This window comes from Aulonocara sp. 'chitande type north' Nkhata Bay, linkage group LG10 (assembly GCF_057382095.1).
Source record: "Aulonocara sp. 'chitande type north' Nkhata Bay isolate Kocher_YH1m ecotype deep benthic linkage group LG10, A_spYH_male_GT1.1, whole genome shotgun sequence".
Lineage (NCBI taxonomy): Eukaryota > Metazoa > Chordata > Actinopteri > Cichliformes > Cichlidae > Aulonocara > Aulonocara sp. 'chitande type north' Nkhata Bay.
Window position 1 is genome coordinate 35,541,061 of NC_141353.1, and position 21,948 is coordinate 35,563,008.

The 21,948-nt window shown below is 40.2% G+C and overlaps 2 protein-coding genes across 6 annotated transcripts in view; one reads left to right on the forward strand and one right to left on the reverse strand.

Moving 5' to 3' along the window:
• eral1 (Era-like 12S mitochondrial rRNA chaperone 1) lies at window positions 1-18,962 on the forward strand. 2 transcript variants are annotated; one of them, XM_086309721.1, is made up of 11 exons: window positions 1-232; window positions 5,241-5,399; window positions 5,539-5,666; window positions 5,754-5,831; window positions 5,923-5,969; window positions 6,058-6,119; window positions 6,258-6,370; window positions 7,994-8,290; window positions 8,370-8,519; window positions 8,939-9,019; window positions 10,544-18,962. In XM_086309721.1, the coding sequence occupies exons 1-11, from the start codon at window positions 127-129 to the stop codon at window positions 10,664-10,666; spliced, it is 1,344 nt and encodes a 447-aa protein (XP_086165847.1). In that variant the 5' UTR covers window positions 1-126; the 3' UTR covers window positions 10,667-18,962. The 2 variants fall into 2 exon arrangements, with proteins under 2 accessions (XP_086165847.1, XP_086165848.1); XM_086309722.1 differs by lacking the exon at window positions 1-232 and adding an exon at window positions 1,505-2,671.
• LOC147321319 (flotillin-2a) overlaps window positions 17,734-21,948 on the reverse strand; it is a 22,735-nt gene continuing 18,520 nt past the window's right edge. For all 4 annotated transcript variants that reach the window (XM_086309724.1, XM_086309723.1, XM_086309725.1 and 1 more), the window contains one exon: window positions 17,734-20,882. In XM_086309724.1, coding sequence (XP_086165850.1) covers window positions 20,832-20,882 — 51 coding nt within the window. In that variant the 3' untranslated portion in view covers window positions 17,734-20,831. The remainder of the gene's footprint in view (window positions 20,883-21,948) is intronic.

Sequence of the window (21,948 nt, forward strand, 5' to 3'; positions counted from 1 at the left end):
TCTTTGGTTAAAGCAACATGGTTTTACCTTACAGGCAATGTGAATGTAAACAAGTGACCCAATTCTTCGCAGACGAACAACGTCTTATTAGCTAAAACACAGCAGCTGTTGTTTTGTCAAAGTAAGATGGCTCTCAGAGTGTGTGGTCGCTTTTTCAGAGACTCGGCTGTCCTCTCCAGGCGGCTCGCCGTGTCTGCTCGACAGGAAAGTGCGTCATGGTTTCTGACAGCGGGTCAGTGGAGACATTATTTTTCTGCTTATCGTTTATTTTGTTCATTTTTGAAAGGAGAAATATTTGAGGCTCGGGGTTAATACCAAATGGGGAAAAGTGTAGCTCGGAATGAATGAATGAATGAATGCTAATACCATAGACATTATAATGACATCTACATGGATGAAGATGTCATTGCTGCTTTGATTAACTGTATAGACGCCGTGTAAAGGACCGTGAACAGACAGAAAATATGGCTGATAATTTGAGGCGGAAAAGATGAGCTATTGTTATCGATATGATATTATCTCAATGCTTTACCTGGGTTTTCTTACATGCTGAGAACTCAAAACTGGATTATAGATGGCAGACAGTTGGTGTCGTAAACCACCGCCTCTGTTCAAAGATGGTCGCTCACAGTGGACATAAATGGCTTCTTTCACTCCTCTTTCAAACCATCTGTCTTCTCTGTCCAAAATGTGAACATTGGCATCCTTGAAAGAGTGTCCTTTATCTTTAAGATGCAGATGGACTGCTGAGTCTTGTCCTATGGAGGTGGCTTTGAGAACATTCACAGACACTTTTCTCACTACAGATGTTTTTTGACTGAAAAATGAGACGTTCTCCAACACGTCATTAAAACCTGCCATGTTGTTGTAAGACTGAGTCAGTCTGGCATCAGTCTGCAATTGATTGGGGTCAAGTTAGTAATAACATACAAGAAAGCGTGTCTGGAGCTGCTGTTGTTGTTACCTGTTGTTACCTACCGGCAAGCACTCACAAAAACTCTTGAATCCCTTTTTTCTAAAGGTACATGTTTAGATCATTACCAGTAAATAGCTGTAAGGTTAAAGCGCTTTGTAAGTGGATGACTCTTTCTGATACACCCTGTAATATATTTGTGCTGAGCAACCATCCTCTTCTATAGGAATATAACCAGCTGGCAGTCAACTGTGTCGAGTAGACTCAGTTGACAGTGTGTATTTGTTTCACACTGATTGGTTTACACTGTCATTTTTTTTTTTTAATTGATACATTTTGTAAAATTTACTTTGAATTATGTAGGCTGTTCGCATCCCAGACCCAACCAATTCTGATTTTTATTTTTTTGAATACACCATCAAGTCAGTTAAACTTCTGAGATATTGATCTTTGTAGTTAGGTAGTAGAGGGGCTGTTAATCCGTCTTAAGAGTGTAGAGGAAAGTCCAGGAGAAAACCAGTTACTCTAGGACAGAGGTTCCCAAAGGGGGGAGGGGGGGGGGGGGGGGGCGCAGAGCCATTGCAGGGGTGGTATGAAAGAAAAAAACAAAACAAAAAAGAACTCTTGGACACTGCTAGCATAATGGACAGGCTTTTGACGGGGCTCTCACACAAACGCAAAACAGGAGATTAAGCATCGCCAAATATGTTTCCAAACCAACTTCCTTCCAAGCCAAAGACTAGAAAATATGTTGAAGCATATCTTTCCTTTGGCTTCACCTGAACAAGTGCCAAGGTAAGGTATCCCCTGCAGAATTGGTTTGGACAAACAGTATCCCACATTCTCGATTTTTAGTTCACAAACACTTCTTGACTAACTACTCCTGACATTTTGGAGATGTTAGCTCTTTATAGAGTAAAATTACAGTGGGATAGAAATAATATCAGGCTGATCTGGCCACAATTTGTTCCCCCTGTCCAAATCACAGACAAACAGTATCCCACAGTTGTTTTTGTTTTTGAATCCATTTTGTCACAGAGAGGCATTTTTTTGAAAAATGTGTTGATAGCAATGTTGAATATTATTACACAGGAAAAAAAAACTACACGTAAAATAATTACACCATGACCTCTCTGCCTTTCTAAATGGAGGGACAGTAACTGCGTGTGTGTATGTAAGCGTGTAAAACCTGCAGATAGTCAGATTAACAGTATTTTGTCTCTATATGCCATTCTGCAATTCATCTCATGTAAACAATAACGTGGCAGTGGCACACAGCGTGATGTGAAAAAAGGCACATACCTTTGACGTTGCGCGATGAACTCTGTATTCCTCGCAAAAGAGTTTTAAAAAATCTCAGTTTTCTGTGATTCGAAACACCGTTTACGTGTTGACGAAAGGCCCAAACGCACAGAAACAGCTGCGTTTTTCGAAAATACCCATGCAGGTGTGGATGTAGTGTAAAAGAGTTAGTAGTGTATTTTATTACTACCTGTAATTTATTGCAGTTTACTAGTATTTGCTTAATTGTTTACTAAATGTTTGAGGCGTGAAATAAACCGCAATGGAGTTTGAAAACAAAATATGGGCGTGTGTGGTTGGAGTATGTGTTTGTGCAGGGGGGGGGACCACTACTCTAGGAGAACTGGACAGGGCTGTAGAAGGTCCATAAGCGATCACCAGGATCGGCATCTGCTCCATTTGTGTAAGGAGGAACAGGATGAGCTTCGCCAGAATGACCTGCTACAGCCTGCTGGTGTGAGTGTCTCTGACCACACAATCAAAAACAGACTACATAAGGTGGCCTGAGTACTGACATCCTCTGTTGGTCCCTATGATGTTGATCCTGATTGGATTTTGCCATCAGAATACCAGAATTGGCAGGTCATCACTGATGCCCTTTGCTTTTTAGAGATGAGAGCAGATTCACCCTGACCATATGTGACAGAGTCTGGAGAAGCCGTGGAGAACGTTATGCTGCCTGTAACATCGTTCAGTATAACCGGTTTGGTACTGGGTCAGTGATGGTCTGGGGATCCATATTGATGGAGGGACACAAAGACCTCTACAGGCTAGGCAACAGCACCATGATTGCCATTAGGTATCGGGATGAAATCCTCGGACATTGTCAGACCCTACTGCCCTACTGCCCGGCCTCATGTAGTGAGAGTAGAGCAGTGAGTTTCTGGAAGATGATCCTGTTGATTTTGGTCCAGCTCAAGGAGGAATCCCCCCTCCTCTTACTATTAAAGTCCTTTCTTATTAAACTTTTGGAAAGCTGATTTTAAAAGTAGTTTAAATCATAAATTGATTACATTTATATTTGCTAGATAAAGTGAATCATTTCTCTCCTGCACAGTGCTAACAGGAGCAGCCTGAGACTTTATACCTCCACTAAGGCTCAAAATTCTCTGCAAAAGTAACAACAAATTGCTTGTTAACACATTTCTCCATAAAAGTGCTTGTTATCCAAAACGACTTTTAAAAGCTGCAGTTTTGGGGGTAAGACAGCACAAAAATCTTGGAGTTACAGTGGGGCAAAAAAGTATTTAGTCAGCCACCGATTGTGCAAGTTCCCCCACTTAAAATGATGACAGAGGTCAGTAATTTGCACCAGAGGTACACTTCAACTGTGAGAGACAGAATGTGAAAAAAAAATCCATGAATCCACATGGTAGGATTTGTAAAGAATTTATTCGTAAATCAGGGTGGAAAATAAGTATTTGGTCAATAACAAAAATACAAGTCAATACTTTGTAACATAACCTTTGTTGGCAATAACAGAGGTCAAACGTTTACTATAGGTCTTTACCAGGTTTGCACACACAGTAGCTGGTATTTTGGCCCATTCCTCCATGCAGATCTTCTCGAGAGCAGTGATGTTTTGGGGCTGTCGCCGAGCAACACGGACTTTCAACTCCCGCCACAGATTTTCTATGGGGTTGAGGTCTGGAGACTGGCTAGGCCACTCCAGGACTTTCAAATGCTTCTTACGGAGCCACTCCTTTGTTGCCCGGGCGGTGTGTTTTGGATCATTGTCATGTTGGAAGACCCAGCCTCATTTCATCTTCAAAGTTCTCACTGATGGAAGGAGGTTTTGGCTCAAAATCTCACGATACATGGCCCCATTCATTCTGTCCTTAACACGGATCAGTCGTCCTGTCCCCTTGGCAGAAAAACAGCCCCATAGCATGATGTTTCCACCCCCATGCTTCACAGTAGGTATGGTGTTCTTGGGATGCAACTCAGTATTCTTCTTCCTCCAAACACAACGAGTTGAGTTTATACCAAAAAGTTCTACTTTGGTTTCATCTGACCACATGGCATTCTCCCAATCCTCTGCTGTATCATCCATGTGCTCTCTGGCAAACTTCAGACGGGCCTGGACATGCACTGGCTTCAGCAGCGGAACACGTCTGGCACTGCGAGATTTGATTCCCTGCCGTTGTAGTGTGTTACTGATGGTGACCTTTGTTACTTTGGTCCCAGCTCTCTGCAGGTCATTCACCAGGTCCCCCTGTGTGGTTCTGGGATCTTTGCTCACCGTTCTCATGATCATTTTGACCCCACGGGATGAGATCTTGCGTGGAGCCCCAGATCGAGGGAGATTATCAGTGGTCTTGTATGTCTTCCATTTTCTGATGATTGCTCCCACAGTTGATTTTTTCACACCAAGCTGCTTGCCTATTGTAGATTCACTCTTCCCAGTCTGGTGCAGGTCTACAATACTTTTCCTGGTGTCCTTCGAAAGCTCTTTGGTCTTGGCCATGGCGGAGTTTGGAGTCTGACTGTTTGAGGCTGTGGACAGGTGTCTTTTATACAGATGATGAGTTCAAACAGGTGCCATTCATACAGGTAACGAGTGGGGGACAGAAAAGCTTCTTATAGAAGACGTTACAGGTCTGTGAGAGCCAGAGATTTTCCTTGTTTGAGGTGACCAAATACTTATTTTCCACCCTAATTTACGAATAAATTCTTTACAAATCCTACCATGTGGATTCATGGATTTTTTTTTCACATTCTGTCTCTCACAGTTGAAGTGTACCTCTGGTGCAAATTACTGACCTCTGTCATCATTTTAGGTGGGGGAACTTGCACAATCGGTGGCTGACTAAATACTTTTTTGCCCCACTGTATGTGATGATGTATGGTTTATTTTGTGAACTGTTTTTTTTTTGGGGGGAGGCAGGGCAGGAGAGGGTTTGGACAAAGAAAATCTGAATGCGTCACTATTCTGTGTCATATTAACATCCCAGTAAGAATAATCAGTCAGTCAGCTTGCGGGCCAGCTGGCAGTGAAGTGATGGAGATTTTGATGTCTTTACAGGAAATGCTGCCTGCAGCCGTGGAGGGGGGAACGGATTTATCTTCACTCCTGCTTGTTTTATTACATCAGAGGCATTTCTCAGCAGACTGATGAAAGGCAAAGCAGCAGAGGCAGACGGCAACATTTATCGCCTTCCAGCCTCAGTTCCGCCAGACAGCGGTAACCAGACCACTGCCTCAGAGATTTACATCTCTAAATTTGCCTGATCATTCCAACTCAGCCTTTTTCCAAAAATTGCACATGTCATCCTTCTGTCGTGTTTATGGTCTGTCTAATGTTTAGTGTTGTGTCTTTTTAGGTGAACAGTTGTCTCTGTTAATGAAACATCCAGATCAACCTGAAAACTCAAAGGTTTTGAAAGTGGCTATAATAGGTGCCCCAAATGCTGGGAAATCCACATTGTCCAATCAGCTCCTTGGCAGAAAGGTTTTTGTTTTTGTTTTTAAAAATCTTTACTCTGTAAAATATTTGTCTTATTTCTCACCTTCTAAAATCTGTAATCTTGTCTTAAAGGTGTTTGCTGTGTCCAAGAAAGTACACACTACACGGTCACGTGCACTGGGCGTCCTAACAGAGGAAGACACACAGATAGTACGAACCTTTTTGCTTCCTTTCTGTTTTAATCCAGGAATGTTGCTCAGAAGTTATATCCCTTTGTCAATAAATTGTTTGTTTTTTGTAGATCTTGCTTGATACTCCTGGTCTTACTACTCCATCAAAGGTCAAAAGGTGCTTTTCCCATTTAGATATTACTCAAGTCTGTCTCCCTCTGGTTTTATTCTGCTGTGTAATACATGAATAAATTCTGTCTTCAAAGACACCAGCTGGAGAAGTCTTTACTTGTGGATCCCTGGAACACGGTCAAAGAAGCTGACCTAAGTATGATATATTCACTCTGGGTCATTTATTAACCGCAATTGAGCAGTCTCTATTTTTTTATTATTATTCTTTGTGCTGATCTAATGTGAACAGTGGTGCGCAGTGCTCCCTTTTAAATGCTTATAATTGCATTTCCAGTGGTAGTCATGGTGGATGTGGCAGACAAATGGATGTGCAGCAGGCTCGACTTTGAGGTGCTGAAATGCCTGGCCCAGCACCCGGATATTCCGGCAGTCCTAGTCCTGAATAAGGTACTTTTTGCTGGAGTAAAATGTGCATGTTTCGCATGATTCATAAAAGCAGAAACTACAAGGCAGGAAGAAATCTGATTGATAAAAGCTTATGTAGTAATGTAGTCTAGCCTTTCTCTTGTATGAATGCCTCATATTGTAACCTCTTGACAAGGACTTAGTAATAACTGTAGTTATACGACCTCACATGCTTGTTTATAACTATTTAAAACAAGCAGTATTTGCAGGGATAGTAGCAGTTAATGTACTGTACACTTTACAAGAAGCACTTTTTTGCCTATAACATCCTAATTCATTATTATTATTGAAGCTAAAAGCTAAAGCTGGCATCATTCAGTGTTTGTGTCACTGTCACCAAACCAAATAAAGAGCCCAAAATCAGTTCATCTCACAGTAGCTTCTAGTTTCAGAATCATGTCAGTGGCCTTCCATCCCAAACCCCACAGGATGATTAAAAAAAAAAGAAAATACAAGAATTTACAGCAGCAGGGAAAGGTCATTAAGTACAATGTTGCTGCCAATATGTGTTTATGTTACAGCTTTGTTCCTTTCATTAGGTTTGTCCACAGTAAGGAATAATATGGGATTCATTGCAGTGAATTCCACTGCAGTGATTAATTCAAATCACTCGATAATAGAAAATCCTCAATGCAAAGTTTTTTGTTTGGTGCTTTGTGTAATCCACGACTCTGTAGCGCTCAGTTAGAGCAAAGAGGTGGAGCTGTTACGGAGACCGTGAGCTCAGGTGGAGTGAAAGAAAAGGGTTTTCTAGTGTACAGAATAGCAGCGCTTGTTACTGTAATTGCCATAAAGTCCTTTACTGGGAAAAAGCTGGCTTGAGTCCTTAACCAAACCGCCTGTTCAACAAGCTCCAATGTGAAGAAAAGCGAGCTTTGTAGCTGCTCTCATCCACCGCTGATTGTTTTACACAGAGAATATCTGAAGCAAAGCTACAGAAGTTAAAGTGCACATAAGCAGGGGTGAGTCTAAAGGGGGGCATGGGGTGTACGAGACCATATTTATTTCAAGACTTTAGTAACACTGTTTTGCAGATTATATAATATATAATATATGCACACACAAAAACTGTCAACTGTTTACCTCCTGCTTGTGTAACTAAGCCTTCTAAGAAGAAAGAGTGAGCTTGCATCTATACCTAATTTTATTTGACATTACTGTAGTTATGATTATTTATTTTTGCATCTAAGATTGTTTTTAATATGGCAGGTAAATACCTAAATGCTTTGCTTTTTTATAGATACTGTATGCAAGTATTAAAACACTTCAGTCTAAAATAGAAACCAATGAGCAGTTCATTTTAAAAGAGCTATGTTTTTCTCTTTTGAGTATTTATTATTGCTCAAAAGTATTTTTACCCGATTGCTTAATTAAACAATCGATAAAACGCTCTCTTACTGCAAGAATTAAAGGTTTTAATTGACTTTTCAAGTGTTGTCGGAGTTGGATGTAGGAACTACTACTTTCTTTCTACAGAGCTACAACTGCCAAACAGAGCAAGTGTGCATGTGGCTGCCTTTACAGTTTCCATCACCGTGATAGTATAAAGAAAATAGTTCCTGCATGAAAAGGCGATAATGTTTGCATATTTTATTTTATTTTAAGGTGGACCTCATGAAGGCTAAAGATAGACTGCTGGATATCACGGCTCAGTTGACGTGTGGAGTGGTGAATGGATGCAAAATGCGGATCAGGCCAGTGATCAAGCCCCCGTGGGCAGAGAAAAGATCAGAAAGGGCTTCAGAGGGTGAGGAAAACGCAGAACCTGAGGATGGGAGTGAGCCGACCTCTGCGCTGAGCAAAGAACAGCTGAAGACACTGAGAAACCAGCAGGGCTGGCCTCACTTCAAGGACGTGTTCATGCTGTCGTCAGTGGACAGAGAGGACGTGGACACTCTGAAGGTAAATGTTATATGACCACATCAAGATGCACTGTAATGTTCATGTGGTATAACTGTGTTCTGTTTTTCTGTTCTTAAAGAGCTACTTCATGGTTGCTGCCAAGCCAGGATCATGGCAATATCACAGTGAAGTCCTGACTGACCAAAGTCCAGAGGAGGTCTGCACTAACATCATCAGAGAGAAGCTTCTGGAGTATCTGCCCCAGGAAGTGCCCTATTCAATGACACAGGTGACTAATGAACCAGTGAACTCTCTGAAGTCACATGTGACCGTAAGCTGACAGCAAACTGCACTCGTCACATCTGGCTGCACTGATTAAAGCCTATTTAAAGAGCTTCATACTTGCTTCCATTCTACATGTTGACATGTGCTTGATGCAGCTGTTTGTTGCTGCTTCTAAAGAAACCCAAGGGTCATTTTTGAATACACCATTATAAAATCTGTCATTACAGAATCGCACAACCATGTCAAAGGCGTACTGTGGGCTTGATTAGTTATTAGCAGCTCTTGGAGTTATGCGACATGAGTTTCTCTCCGCACAGAATATATTATCTGCTCTTGCTTTGACTCTGCTGCCATTTTTAAAAACTTTATTTGCCTAATGTGTGAAGAATACATTTCTAAGATCAAAATGTCTCTATTTTTTAGTCTGTTGAACTCTGGCAAGATGGAGAAGATGGAGTGCTGGATATTTCTGTGAAACTTTACACAAAGAAAGAAACCCACATGGTAAGCATTCTCACCCTTTATTGGGCTTTTATCACGTGCATCTGTGTTAGTGAAGTGCTGTACTTGGCCTGCATACCAAATGAGACAACCGTAAACGTGCTGTATGTCCATGTAGTTGTTTGAAATCACTCTTTTTTTTTTTTTTTTTTTTCTTTTTTTTTATTCCCAGAAACATCTAGTGTAAAACTAGTACAGTATTTCATAAAAAGAACCTCACACCAACAATCAAACATGCTGGTGGTAGTGTGATGCGTCTGGGGCCACTGTTCTGCTTCAGCAGCTGGATAACTTGCCATAGTTCACCTCTAAATGTCTCAAAAAGCAAAAAAAAAAAAAAAAATGAAGGTTTTGGAGTGGTTTAGTCAAAGTGTTGAATCCAGTTGGCATGCTTTGAGGTTTCTTCCTGTTAACAGAGTTTTTTCTTCCCACTTTTGCCACAGTGCTTGCTCATAGGGGCTCAAATGATTGTTGGGTTTTTCTCTGTATGTGTTATTGTAGGGTCTACCTTACAATATAAAGCACCTTGAGGCAACTGATGTTGGGATTTGGCGCTGTGTAAATAACTTTTAATTACTTCCGCATGCTTTAGCAAGAGTTGCATATTTTGAGTATTGATGGGAAGTCAATTCCTTGAAAGTACTTTTGTGTTCAGTGGTGTGACCACATCTACTGCAGTATCCATATAATCACATAGCCAGGACAGCCATCCATCTGTTTTCTTAACACTTTATCCAACTTTGGGTCAAAGGGGTGATTGCAGTCGTGCTGCCTACTACTAGGATCAACTCTTTATTTCTACTTCTGTGTGTGGACATGTAATTTAATGATAGGCTGCCATTCTGAAGTGTCAGTGCATGCTGGGCTGAAAGAAGTGAAATCTTTACCTCTCTTACTGACACCTGTAGCCTCTCTGATGGCTTCTGGTATTTGTTTGCCACGTATCTCCAAAAATTCTTTTTCCTTGTGTTTTTAACTCATAAATATTAGAGCAGCCTTTCTAAGCCATGCATTTTTAACGACAGGGAATATTTGAAGCTACGTCTGTTGTGCTGAAAATGTTTCAAGGTCGGTGACCTCCAAGAAAAGTTATGAAGATCATCGCTGTTCTTCACAGTTTGCATGTCACACAGGAATGATTCAAGAAATGTAGAGGTAGAACTCGAATCAGTAACTGACCAATAAACACTGAATTTAGTGTTTTTCCTGACACAAAGCTACTTTTTACCCATGCATGCAACCATACATGGGTGAAACCAAAGACCAGAGATATAAAGGACACTGACTGATTTATAGAGGTTTTAATCAAATGAGGTAACGATATAAAGATATGAATAATCAGCATCTTGAATCACAAATGTTTCATCTTTGACAAGTTCATTTTCCTGCAGTTTTGATATGACGCTGAGGTTATGATGCTCGTCTAAACTTTTCCTGAAGGAAACTATTCTTCCGTAAATGAAATAAAACCTTTCATGTGCTCAGTGGTGCCTGATGCTGATGTTTCTGTTTCTATTGTGTGCGTAGAGGATGGTGATCGGCACAGCTGGACAGATGGTAGCGCGGATCGCACAAGAAGCGAGCGAAGACCTGAGCAGAGTATACCTGAGGGAAGTCAGGTTGAAGCTCTCAGTCAAGCTGAAAAAGTGAAAATGGATGAAGGACTTGCAATAGGAAGAGAAAAGGACAGACCTCTCATCATGAGTTTGATATGGCGCTGTAACTTAACATATAAAATCTTCTCAGACCCAGAACTCCTTTGACCTGACACCTCTCTGAAGAAAAGGAATTCTACTATAAATTGTGACTTTTGCAGCCTCCATTCATCCCGTGCATTATTAAAGCTTTTACATAGAGATGTTACAGAATGCGGTTCATAGATTGATGTTGAAGTGCAAAGAGCACCTTGGTTTTTCTGCAAAAAACCAAAGTGTTGATTAAATGCAGCTTCCACAAGCCACAGAGCCCCCACCCCCACCCGAATTATTATTATTTTTTTATTATTATTGTTATTAAGCAGTGATATATTTTCAGTAACAAACATGACATAGACTCCCATCAAATGAGTGTTTTGACACAAGTTTGACAGTGTGCTCATGGCTGAGCAGGTTTGGCGAGCTGTGAAAAAGCCGATGGTTTATCTTTGGCTCTCAGAGCTTTTTACTTGGCGGGCGCCTCGTGCAAACACGGGCTGTAGATAAACTGAAGCAGGACCTGCGCAGTCATGTTCACTCAAATGTCCCTGATGTACCATCCAACCCTGTTCCCTCCACTCCCACATCACTTTAGCCTCCTCCACTGCCTTTGAAGTGTGGCCATCCATCCCTGCAACTATCACTTTTTTGTTCTACTTCTTTCTTCCTTTTTCTCCCCCCCTCTCACCTCCCTTCTCTGCTTCCCACTTCTCCCTCCTTCTGCTTTTTTGGCTCTTATAAAGCCCAGCTTTGCCCCTGAGGGCTGAATTGTCTCCCTAATGGATGGCAAAATGGAGCACTAACCTGATGCTAAAATGGGTCAGATAATGGTGATTAGATTCATTCCTGCTGCCTGTGAGTTAACTTGACGGTTACTCTATTCGGGGCATCTTGATGAATAACCAGCTAGTGGCCTTAAGCAGGGGAGGGAGGGAGAGGCCTCGAATGTCTCTCAGAAGCTGTGTCAGCCTCTCAAGCTCCCCCTACTCTCAAAAACGGCTGCTTCCCAGTGATTAGACAAGCCCGTTGCACAGCAGAGATCGCCACTTTGACAAGCCGACAGCAGTTGGGAAATATTTAAACCGATGCACGTCGGCCAGGGAAGGAAAGCAATCCCTCAAACACAATCAGTTTAAAGTGCTGATATGCTGCACCGAGATGAACAAAAAACAATGAGAAGCTTATTTAAGAACCATCTGCTTTATTTCATATGCACCTATTTAAAAAAAAAAAAAAAAAAAAAAGGGAAATACCCTTTTTTGTGAGTGACACATCCCGGTCTAGATGACATTGAGAGAAGGCTGTAGAACCCTTACCATTACTAAAACTCAGTAATGGTAACGGTTTGACAGCCTCCCTCGGTGTTCAGGCTCAGTTACAGTGTTGGTGTGCTGATAGCAGCGGAGGGGGAATGAAACCCTGGATAGTACATCATCTATACTGTAGTGTCTCTTTTTTAAACTTACAGTATAAGATGATATCCTGTCCAGGGCACAAGACAGAACCATGAGCAGGGAGTCCCTGTAGTTTGTAATCTGCAAGAACAAGGAGGATAACTGTTAGAGTAGAACAACCAATTAAAATGTTTGTAATATGAAATCTGTTTTGTATTTAAATTAAAAGAAAGGGATCCTGTCGCAGAGCCTCCAGGCCTCAGTTACCACATCTCTGTCACATACTCGCCTCTTTGCCTTCAGTGTGTGTCATCGTCTGGTCTCCTTACTGGTCCCTGTGTTGGGTTCCAGCACTTAAAGGCCCCACTCTGGCTCATTAACATATTGTGATGACATCTGGGGTGGACCAGACTGTACTTTTTTTTTCTTCTTATCTCTGTCCAACCTGATTGCCTCTGTCAAGTGATGGCCCACACCCTTTCTACACCCAGCTGGACTCAAAACACACACAAATACTATTTTTCTTTTAAAAACATACAGTAGGGGAATAATATATTCAAGTGTTTGTTGAAGGAAAAAACTGATTATCGTCTACAACAGCTTTTATGGCTAATTTTCTGCCAGATCTTTCACATATTTCAAAAAATATTCCTTGAATATTTTTGATTTGTTATTCAGAATATATGTTATTCTTTCATTTGCCATTCATTGTCTTGTCCAATGGGATTAGGGATTTTATTGTCCCCAAATAATGCATTTAGGTTTTTGGTGTTTAATGCAGTGGGTTCATTTTTCTTCACAGTTACACATACAAAAGGCTGGATAAGCCGCGCACAAAGGTTTGGGTCCAGGGGAATTTCTTTTAAAATAATTTTCACATGTTGCTCTGACCTCTTGCCAAAATGTCCTGCACTGCAAAAGCAGTAGTCTCATTTAGTGCACATATCATTTGGCAGGAGCATATGTTCACTTTACCCAGGTATGTCAGTCTGCGGTATGAACTCTGTGACATAAGTAGGCGTCCAATCTTCTGCTGACATTTCAGTTTCAAAATGTTCTAGTGAGCAGATTCTAAAACAACGCCTGCGATTGGTGGCGACCTTGCTGGGACGTCCACACCTGTGAAAACTGCCTTTAATTTTTTTCCCACTTATGAATAATCTTTCTCACTGTAGAATGATGGACTTCAAATTCTTTGGAAAGGTTAAAAAAGATTGATGAGCAGCAACAATTGCTTCTGTCGTGTTTTGTAATTCAGCCGAGGTTGAATCTGAGTCATTTTCAGATTTGCTAAAGACCACACCATTTGTTTTATTACGTCCAGATATATAAAACTTTATGATGACTGTTTGAAAAACTGCTTTAAGATCTTCTAACTTGGATATCCCATGCTTTCGATTCAGTTCTTTGAAGGACATCATAACATCTTGACTCATTTTAAGTACTTTGGAAATGCTAAAGTTTAAATTTAGCAGCGTTTTTTCCTGTGGTAAGAAAATTGTTTACCCGCTTTGAGACAAAGAGTCCTGGTTTTTAAAATATTTTCTGCCTTCACTGCATTTGCGGCCTTTTCACTGTGTCTAAATATGTGGGGAGTGGTAGTTTTTGACCTTAAGATTGCACATGAAATTTAAAAAAATAAAGGTATAATAGACTTAAGCTGTGCAGCCCAGTCATACAATGATGGGTCTAGACATTCTTCACCCCCAGAATCAAAAGACAAGTGTAATTATATTCTAATATGATGAACTGCAACATTGCAAAAGTTAGGCTCCTTTTTCTTTCTCGCTAAGCAGTATAAACTTTCAATTATATACTTCATCAATTTAAGGACTTTTAGAAGAACTACATGTTTCTCATTTTCCCAAATGTTCCTCCATCTCACCAATGTTAATTGTTAGTTTTGACCTTTCTCTGTCACACATGGCTAATTGCAAGAATTCAAGCAGTCAGCCAATGCAAGGTATCTCCTGTCATTTATTAAAAAAAATAAATAAAAAAAAGCTTGGAACTTTATCTCGCCGCATAGTAATAAATCGAATGCTCGCCATCTCTACAATCCTCTGAATCTCATATACTTTGGATTTATGTGCAATGGTTTGGAATTTAATGCCACGATATGTCAGCTGATGTCATGTTATCTGACTTATTAAACGGGCTCTATTCCTCTTTCTCACGCTTAGCTAGATTGCGGGATATGGAGAGCTGAGATGTAATTTTTTATTAGATATGCCACATACACGCCGAACATCAAATTCACAGTGTCAAATTATGGCTGGACTGTGATCGAGCGGGTTGCCTGCTGTGGTTTGTCTTTAATCCCTGACAGTTTGTCTGCATCCCTTCAAAACAGACTGTTTTTCAGGAGAAAATTAGTCTTCCTGGGGGGTTTAGCTGTCTCTTGCTCCTCGTGTAGAAACTCGTTGAATTCCAAGTTCAAAATTGGTGCAAAAGCTTGTTAAGCTGTAAATGACTCTGGTGGGAGTCATGTAGTGCAGGATGTATGCAGGAATACATAATGTACACCACATCTTTTTCAGGTGTAGGGACTCCTCAAGCAGCACTGATGAAAGCACTAGTTCCAAAACCAAGTTATTCATATAGAAAAACACTATTCACCTCTATTTTAAGGGCGGGTTCATTTATCATAGCTCAATGTGTACCTACAGAGGGAATACCTAATATTTTGAACCAAATCTAATCATTCAATTCAGTAACTACGTGCATGCCGTGTATGAACCCTGGGAGCACGTTAGGTGGAACGTGACAGTTGCCATGGTAAAACACTCCCTAGTTAGGGTGTGGGATCTGGCGGGGGGTGTGAGAGGTGAGATAAAGATGTGTGAGAGGTGAGATAAAGATGGAGGTATTACTATCTGGGGTTTGCTTTGCCTTGAGCTCTTTATCTGCTGTAGAAATGCTTCTACTCCTTCTACAACTTTCCATTTGCATGCATAGATAAGCTTTTTTTTTATTCTCCAGCACTCATTAGCACAACAGGGAATGATGCCTTTATTGTGCCACAAATTTGGTTTTGAATCTTTACATGATTGGAGGAAATTTGCTGGAAGTTTTATTAAAATGTTAGCTCAAAGAAAATTGTAAAGTAAAGATACAACCCCCCCCCCCCCCTTGCCAATCCCCAATGCAATGGTAAATGCATTGGGGACTGCAGGCAGGCTAATTAACAGCGATGGAATTTGGAAATAATAGAGAGATTTTCTGATTCACAGATTTATTTTTATTATGAACAGAAGGTAGTTCCATCAGAGATATGAAACATCTGGCCAGTGGTCACATTACTGAAGGTTTCTAAGTGGGACTCCAAACGGGGCTCTGTTTGGGTTTGACTCCTTATAAAAGGTTCTGAAGATTCTTGGCCTGTGATTACTGAGTGCGTGACATGCTGAAATATTCTGGCAAGTTTAGCATTTGTGTGTTCAGTTATATTAAAGCACCAGAAGGTGAGATGGGAGATTTATTTAAGTACTGGAGAACAATTTGGAGGAACTTCAGATTAAGGGTTTTGTATTAAGGTGCTTAAATCTAATGCACTGTTGGAGATTAGATCATTTTCCCAGCCACACTAGTTTTTGACTTCTTAGATTAAAGTTACAGAAGTGAATAAAAATGTGTGCTGCTGAGCTTTGATCTACTTTCTTCTTCCATTAATCGTTCTACAGTCCTTTTAATCCTACAGCCTGACCCATAGACTGGAAACCACAGAAGTGAAGTACCTGAATGTATATGATCTCAGGAATTCGCATGATAAGGTGGGGCCAGGTTTCACAATGAACTCACCCGAAACTCTGGCTGATTGGGACCCACACCCAGTTTCACACCTTGGCTCAGGCGATTAGAGGATCATCAGGGGGTCCTTTTGTCCCTCTGTGGGAGGATACTCCCACTGGGTTTATATCTGGGACTCTCCACCATTTGACCTTAGAACTGAAGAAGCTTCTCGGATGAGAGGTGAAACGTCTTCAAGTAACTTAAAGAAGTCCAGACGCTTTTCTTTGCAAGCTCCTTTGACCTGAATGTATATGATTGGTTGAACTAGCTCTATCTCGGCACTGTTGTACATGGTCATTTGCATCATAGTTAATCTAACAGCATCGCACATTAGAGAAGGATATTTTAGTCAGAGCTTGATATGTAAATAAAAATTACACATTTGTCCAAATTTGCAGGATTTCAGTCTTTATTATTACATTGTGTACTTTGATTTGAAGTACATCCCCTGGAGTTTTTTTTTTTTAACCAGACATTTGGACAAATAAATATCAGATCCCTTTTGAAAAGGCAACTACAGAAATGGGTAATATAAAACCTTTATTTGTCACACCTCAGGATGTTAGAATCAGGGCTTCCAGATTAGGTGGTAAAGATCTGAAGTTAGAAGTTAGAGATAGACATGGAGGTATGTGTAGCGTCATCGTGCCGAGATCTTAAGTCTTTCTTAAGCCTTCCGAGAAAAGGATGTGGTTGCCTATGAGTCTGGCAAATGGTAATTATATAAAATGATATATTTAAAATGAATGATCCCCCTGTGGGGAAAATCCTTTACAAATGGTCTAGATTTAAAACTACTGCACATTTGCCCCGGACTGGCAGCCCCAGCAACTGTAGTCCAAAAGCAGACTGTCTGATGCTTGCAGTCAGTTGATTTAATTATGAACTCTTCATTATATCAAAGAGTTTTAAGATGACGTGAGACTGACTCTAGAAAAGTTGAGGTAAAGTTTGAAGTGGGTTAAAACAGATTATGGATAGATCTAAAGAAGAAAAATAACAGATTAGAATTCTAATTTTTTGCAGCTGAAGGAATTCTGAGTGGTGAACAAAGTCAGTAAACTAATGTCAGCGGGTTGCAAAATACCTACAAACAGTTATAACAGTTAATGATAAGCTTGTTGAGTAAGTGGCTGGCAAGCAGAAAACAGCTTTTATCTTTAACCATCTATTTTAAAGAGTATTTGCTTGTTCAAGTAGCCTACTGTATAAAAGGACCTGACCACTGAGAAACATGAGGACCATGTATCCTGTAAGGACCATTTGCACAACAATTATATGTATCATGTGATTAGACCTGGAAAACTACGTAAAATTGTAGAGACTTGTAACCTGCCCCACCACTACCACCAACACACACTGACACAGGTCAAGGAAAATGCCAGGCAGCATTGTAAGGTCCCAACACCAAAAATATTTTGTTGTCGCAGACTGCTTTTTTTTTTTTTAAATGACAAATAACAAAAGCAGTGTCTCTTAAAACAATTGCATAAAATAACTCCCCATTAACTGACTTAAAGTGGACATGACATGATTGGCTGTCCCTCACAAACAAACGTTTGGGCACAATACTGTTAAAATCTGATTTGACGTAACTTTAGCTACATTTTACAGTTTGCATAGAAGCTTAAATTTCTGTATAATCTCAATATTCAGTCACACCTTGTAAGTTAACAATAATAGTAATTGTGTTGCACTTTTAATGAATTTTCATCTAAATAATATCCTAAATCCTTTATTTCCTTAACTTTTCTTTTCCCCCCCCTAGGCGTCACTAATACAGCAGATGGCACTGAGTGTGAGATGAAACCCTCCTAATTTAACTGAGACAGTGAGGTCAACAGTAAGTGGTAAAACATTTATTTAGAGGGTGGAACACAACGCAGAATAACATGGACACATGCTTAAAATGCCATGCTGGATCCAAGACCATGAGAAATATATTCACAATATCATTTTATAGAAGTTACATTTATCTCTGACAGATGGACATGTTTCACATGAAGACAGGAGTTAAGGCATAATGTTTGGTCATTCTCCTCTCAAATGCTACTCAGAGGTTGCCACTACATTGATAAGACAAAGCAAATGTAGGTATCATATCCTACATTTGCTGGCCAAAATAATGAATGACCTTCAAGAGGTCCAGGTTACAAAGGAATAATGCTAGAATGCTTCATTTATCATCTAAATACATACATACATACATACTTGTGTGTGTTCCAATATACATTAGTAGGATAGATGTTAAAGTACAGGTATAATAGAGTTTGAACAATCTAAAACAAAAGTATAACAAATCATCCCATCAGTATTTCCGAGTGTATGAATGGTATTCAACTATCTGCACATTTAAGTAGACCAACATTATTCAACAAAGGCACTGTGTACAGAATTCTGTCTAAATAAAAGGAGCAATGCAAACAAGAAGTTGTTAACCATTTTGTTCAGTTACAATGTCTTCTGCAGACAGAAATGGTGCCGTTGGTGAATGTTACAATGATGACTTTCAACGGTAACTTGCATGTAACACCTCCGTTACCTGCTGACTGAAGCAGACATAAAATAAAAGACATTCTACTTTTAAGTGAGTACTTTTGGTGAAATTTGGGAAATTTTCATGATCAGCCACATTTGGCCGTATGACCAGCAGTAAGAGGCAGTGTCGCGCCTGAGTGAAGAAGAAAACTGCCAGTGATCTGCTGTCCAGCTGAATTAAAATGAGGACTCTCACTCATCCACACTGCAGTGAAATCTGCACTCCGGCTTCAAACCGGGACAGTGAATTCATTATCAGCTGATCTTTGACAGGTCTGAATGACCTGTATCGGTAAACAGCGGCTTCTCACAGTAGGAACATTAAACATCAAAAGGTTCACCATAACTGTGTTTCAGGCACAAATACAACACTTTAACAACAGGTGGAACTGTAACATTAATGTGGGGAAAAAACAGAAACAAGATGAAATTTGCCACAGACCAAAAGAGCCACATGGACGGTGTTTATTTCACAGAGGAGAGAAACAGTACGATAAATGATCACTGGCAATTAAAAAAAAACCAAAACATTATGGTCACAGATTTGGAAAAGTGGTTAATGAATGTTCACAATATTGTTTATGAGAGGCACAAAATTAATTCAGAGGTGGGCAGGCCAGCTGTGCACAATAAGCTGGTTTGGGAAAGCAGAGAAGGATGGTACAAAAGTACAACATTTAGATTTAGGACATGTAGCAACAAAGGACTCACTGAGACTCAAATCATGCTAAGATTCTGCCATCTACAGGTTGAAACTTGCAAGTACATGTCAAAACTTCTGATACTGAACAATTACTTTGAACACTGACTTTTGTATAAAGGTGAATGAATTTATATAACCTTACAACAGGGTAACCAAATCTACAAGCAATGATTAAACCTGTGAAACTCTTAATTGTTTATCATCTCAAGGTCGCGCAGAACTTGCCAAGATCGGAACATGTTTAAAGAAATGTTTCATTTTCTATCACAGTAACAGACTACAGTAGAAATCTGACATGAAAACAAATCATGTTTTCTTTGACATGCAGCAGCAGAAACAGCTACAGATCCAGCTGCTCAGACCCCAACATGAACTTCACTTTGCTTTCATCAAACTGAGAACAAACCTGAGCACAAACACTGCGTACAGCGTTTACCATCAAATCACCTGCTTGTTTCCCAACTTGTGACTGACTGTAACATTCCTGCTTTGTCATTACAGACTGGGTGCACTGGGAACTTAACCCACAGAGGTCAGAGTGACGATGCTTTTCCTTCATCACTGTGGAGTTTCTCCTTAAATTACAAATAACACAATCACACAAGTGACATCTGGGAAATATGTTAGCAAGACTAAGTTTATCTGAGGCGGGGGAACAGGACAAAAGAAATTACACACACACACAAAAAAAGCCCAGACCCTGAATGTCCACCACATGCCATTTGAGGTAATACAGAACTGTTCAGTAGCCTTGGTGGGCATGCAGGGTCACTGTTGGGCTAATCATTTCCAAATATGGCTTTGTTTTATGCTGACATGTCCAAACGTGACAAAAGAGAAGCGGGAGCACTGCTGTCAGTATACGCATAGAACTAACAACATTCATCTATAACAGTGATACAGTCAGACAGAAATCCAACTAAAGCCAAACCGCTTTCGTCTGGTTTGGGCACTTGAGTGGTGAACAGGCACTGCACATAGGAGCAAGAAGACAGACAACATAACATCCTGCGAGGTAAGCCTTATCATACAAGTGACTGGTAACAGGTAACGTGTCATTGTATCTATATAATCACGGTGAGTACACTAATCTTTAAGAAGTCTGTTTAAAAGCAAAGAGGGAATTACACACTCTGTTCAGTCTACTGCAAACTACTTCAACAACTGAGCACTGAATGACTGTGTAATTAGGAGGCAGGAGCTGCACCTATTGCTCCATTTCCAATCATCAATGAATGTCAACATATCAGACAGGAACATATGCTTGAATTCCAGGCATATACTTAGAAAGCTCTGGAGAGGAGTACAGTATTCTGATTAGTTCTCTGTGTCTGAATTTCTCTCGCCTACTTTGCGTCTGGACTTTTTTAATCTATGAAGGATTTAGTAGGACTGCGAAGAACTGCAGCATATAATCCTGGCTAACTAGTGCAGAATATTAAGGGTGACCGTGTTTAAAACAAGAACTAAAAACAACAGAAAATACAAACAATCTGATCTTTCAGAGGTAAGGCCGCATTATTTTCTCCTTTAGAAAATTAAAAACCTCTTAAAAATATAAAAACCTCTGATTTGGTGTCAAGTGTTTCTGGTCAAAGGCAGTTGCATAAGGGGTCAAGGGCTAAACAAAGTTTTCATGCTTGAGGCAGATACACAGCAAATGATTGAGAATAACGAGTCCCAGGCCTGCTTCATCAGAAGGCTGCTTGGCTCTGTGGGGTGGTCATCTTCTGGAGCAGAGGTATCTGTGTGATCACAATGATTAGCACATTGGAACAGTGTTTAATAGACATCTGTCATGCTCACACAGCACAGCTGTACATTATATTCATCTGTCATAGCAACTGTTCCCTTAGACATGATGAGGTTTCAGAGGAAGTCACTGACATTTAACTCATCAGTACAGATTCACACATCAAATATGAACACTTAATTTGAGTATGTCTAAAAATATTTTTCTGTAATTACAAAAAAATGTAGTCACAAAGAATTAACTAGCTGAGACCACATCTTCAATTAAGTTTGACAGCATTTCTAGTAGATACTAGCAGATGGAGCGAGCATGAACTGAGGCTGCGGTTTGGGCAAGGCCTCAGTCGGGACTGGCGGCGGCAGATCCTCATGTACTAATGAGAATGAATTGGAAAAGGGAGGGAGGGGTGTGAAAACGAGTGCAAACAGCGTGCAGTGCAGAGGTTCATATATAGACAGAGAACTGGAAGGGGCATGTATGAGGTGTGGTCCTGCTCCAGGAATTCATTACAAATATATTCATTGTGTCTGTAACACGAATAAACAAAAGTAATTTTAAAAAGGATGTAAAGTGTTAATAACTACAGTACAGTGCATCTGTTGCTTCTTAAAGCTGCCTTGATTTCTCTTATTTCGAGAGCCACTGAACAAGCTAAAAATACAACTCTGGCTGTGTTAACAAAGTGTTGCTTATTTACACAACAAGAGTTTCAGTGTTTAGTAATAACTGTCAGAGTTTGTTCATATGTGGGTGGTGAAATTCTCCATTTGATTTCCCAGACGGTTCCTAAACAGCACAGCATTCCTGTGCTACATTTTTGGGAAATCTCTTAAGAAGTGAATAATGAGCTGACAGCATGGAAATTGCAGCTTGCAGATGGGGAGAAAAAATATTTATGTCTAACCAAAAGTATTCAGAGACTTTCTTTATTTATAAGCAATCATTACCCAAATATACAACTAACCATAAAGATGACATATAGCAGTAAACAAAAAAGTGACTTTTTGCTGCACCAAAGCCCTTTCAATACAAACCCACATATGGTGATTAAGTCTCTC

Bases quoted from the DNA above. Each gene is read 5' to 3' on its own strand.
- eral1 (XM_086309721.1), top strand. From the start codon at position 127: ATGGCTCTCAGAGTGTGTGGTCGCTTTTTCAGAGACTCGGCTGTCCTC. The intron at 233-5,240 runs GTCAGTGGAGAC...ATGTCTTTACAG, and splicing joins GTCATGGTTTCTGACAGCGG to GAAATGCTGCCTGCAGCCGT. The intron at 5,667-5,753 runs GTTTTTGTTTTT...CTTGTCTTAAAG, and splicing joins ATCAGCTCCTTGGCAGAAAG to GTGTTTGCTGTGTCCAAGAA.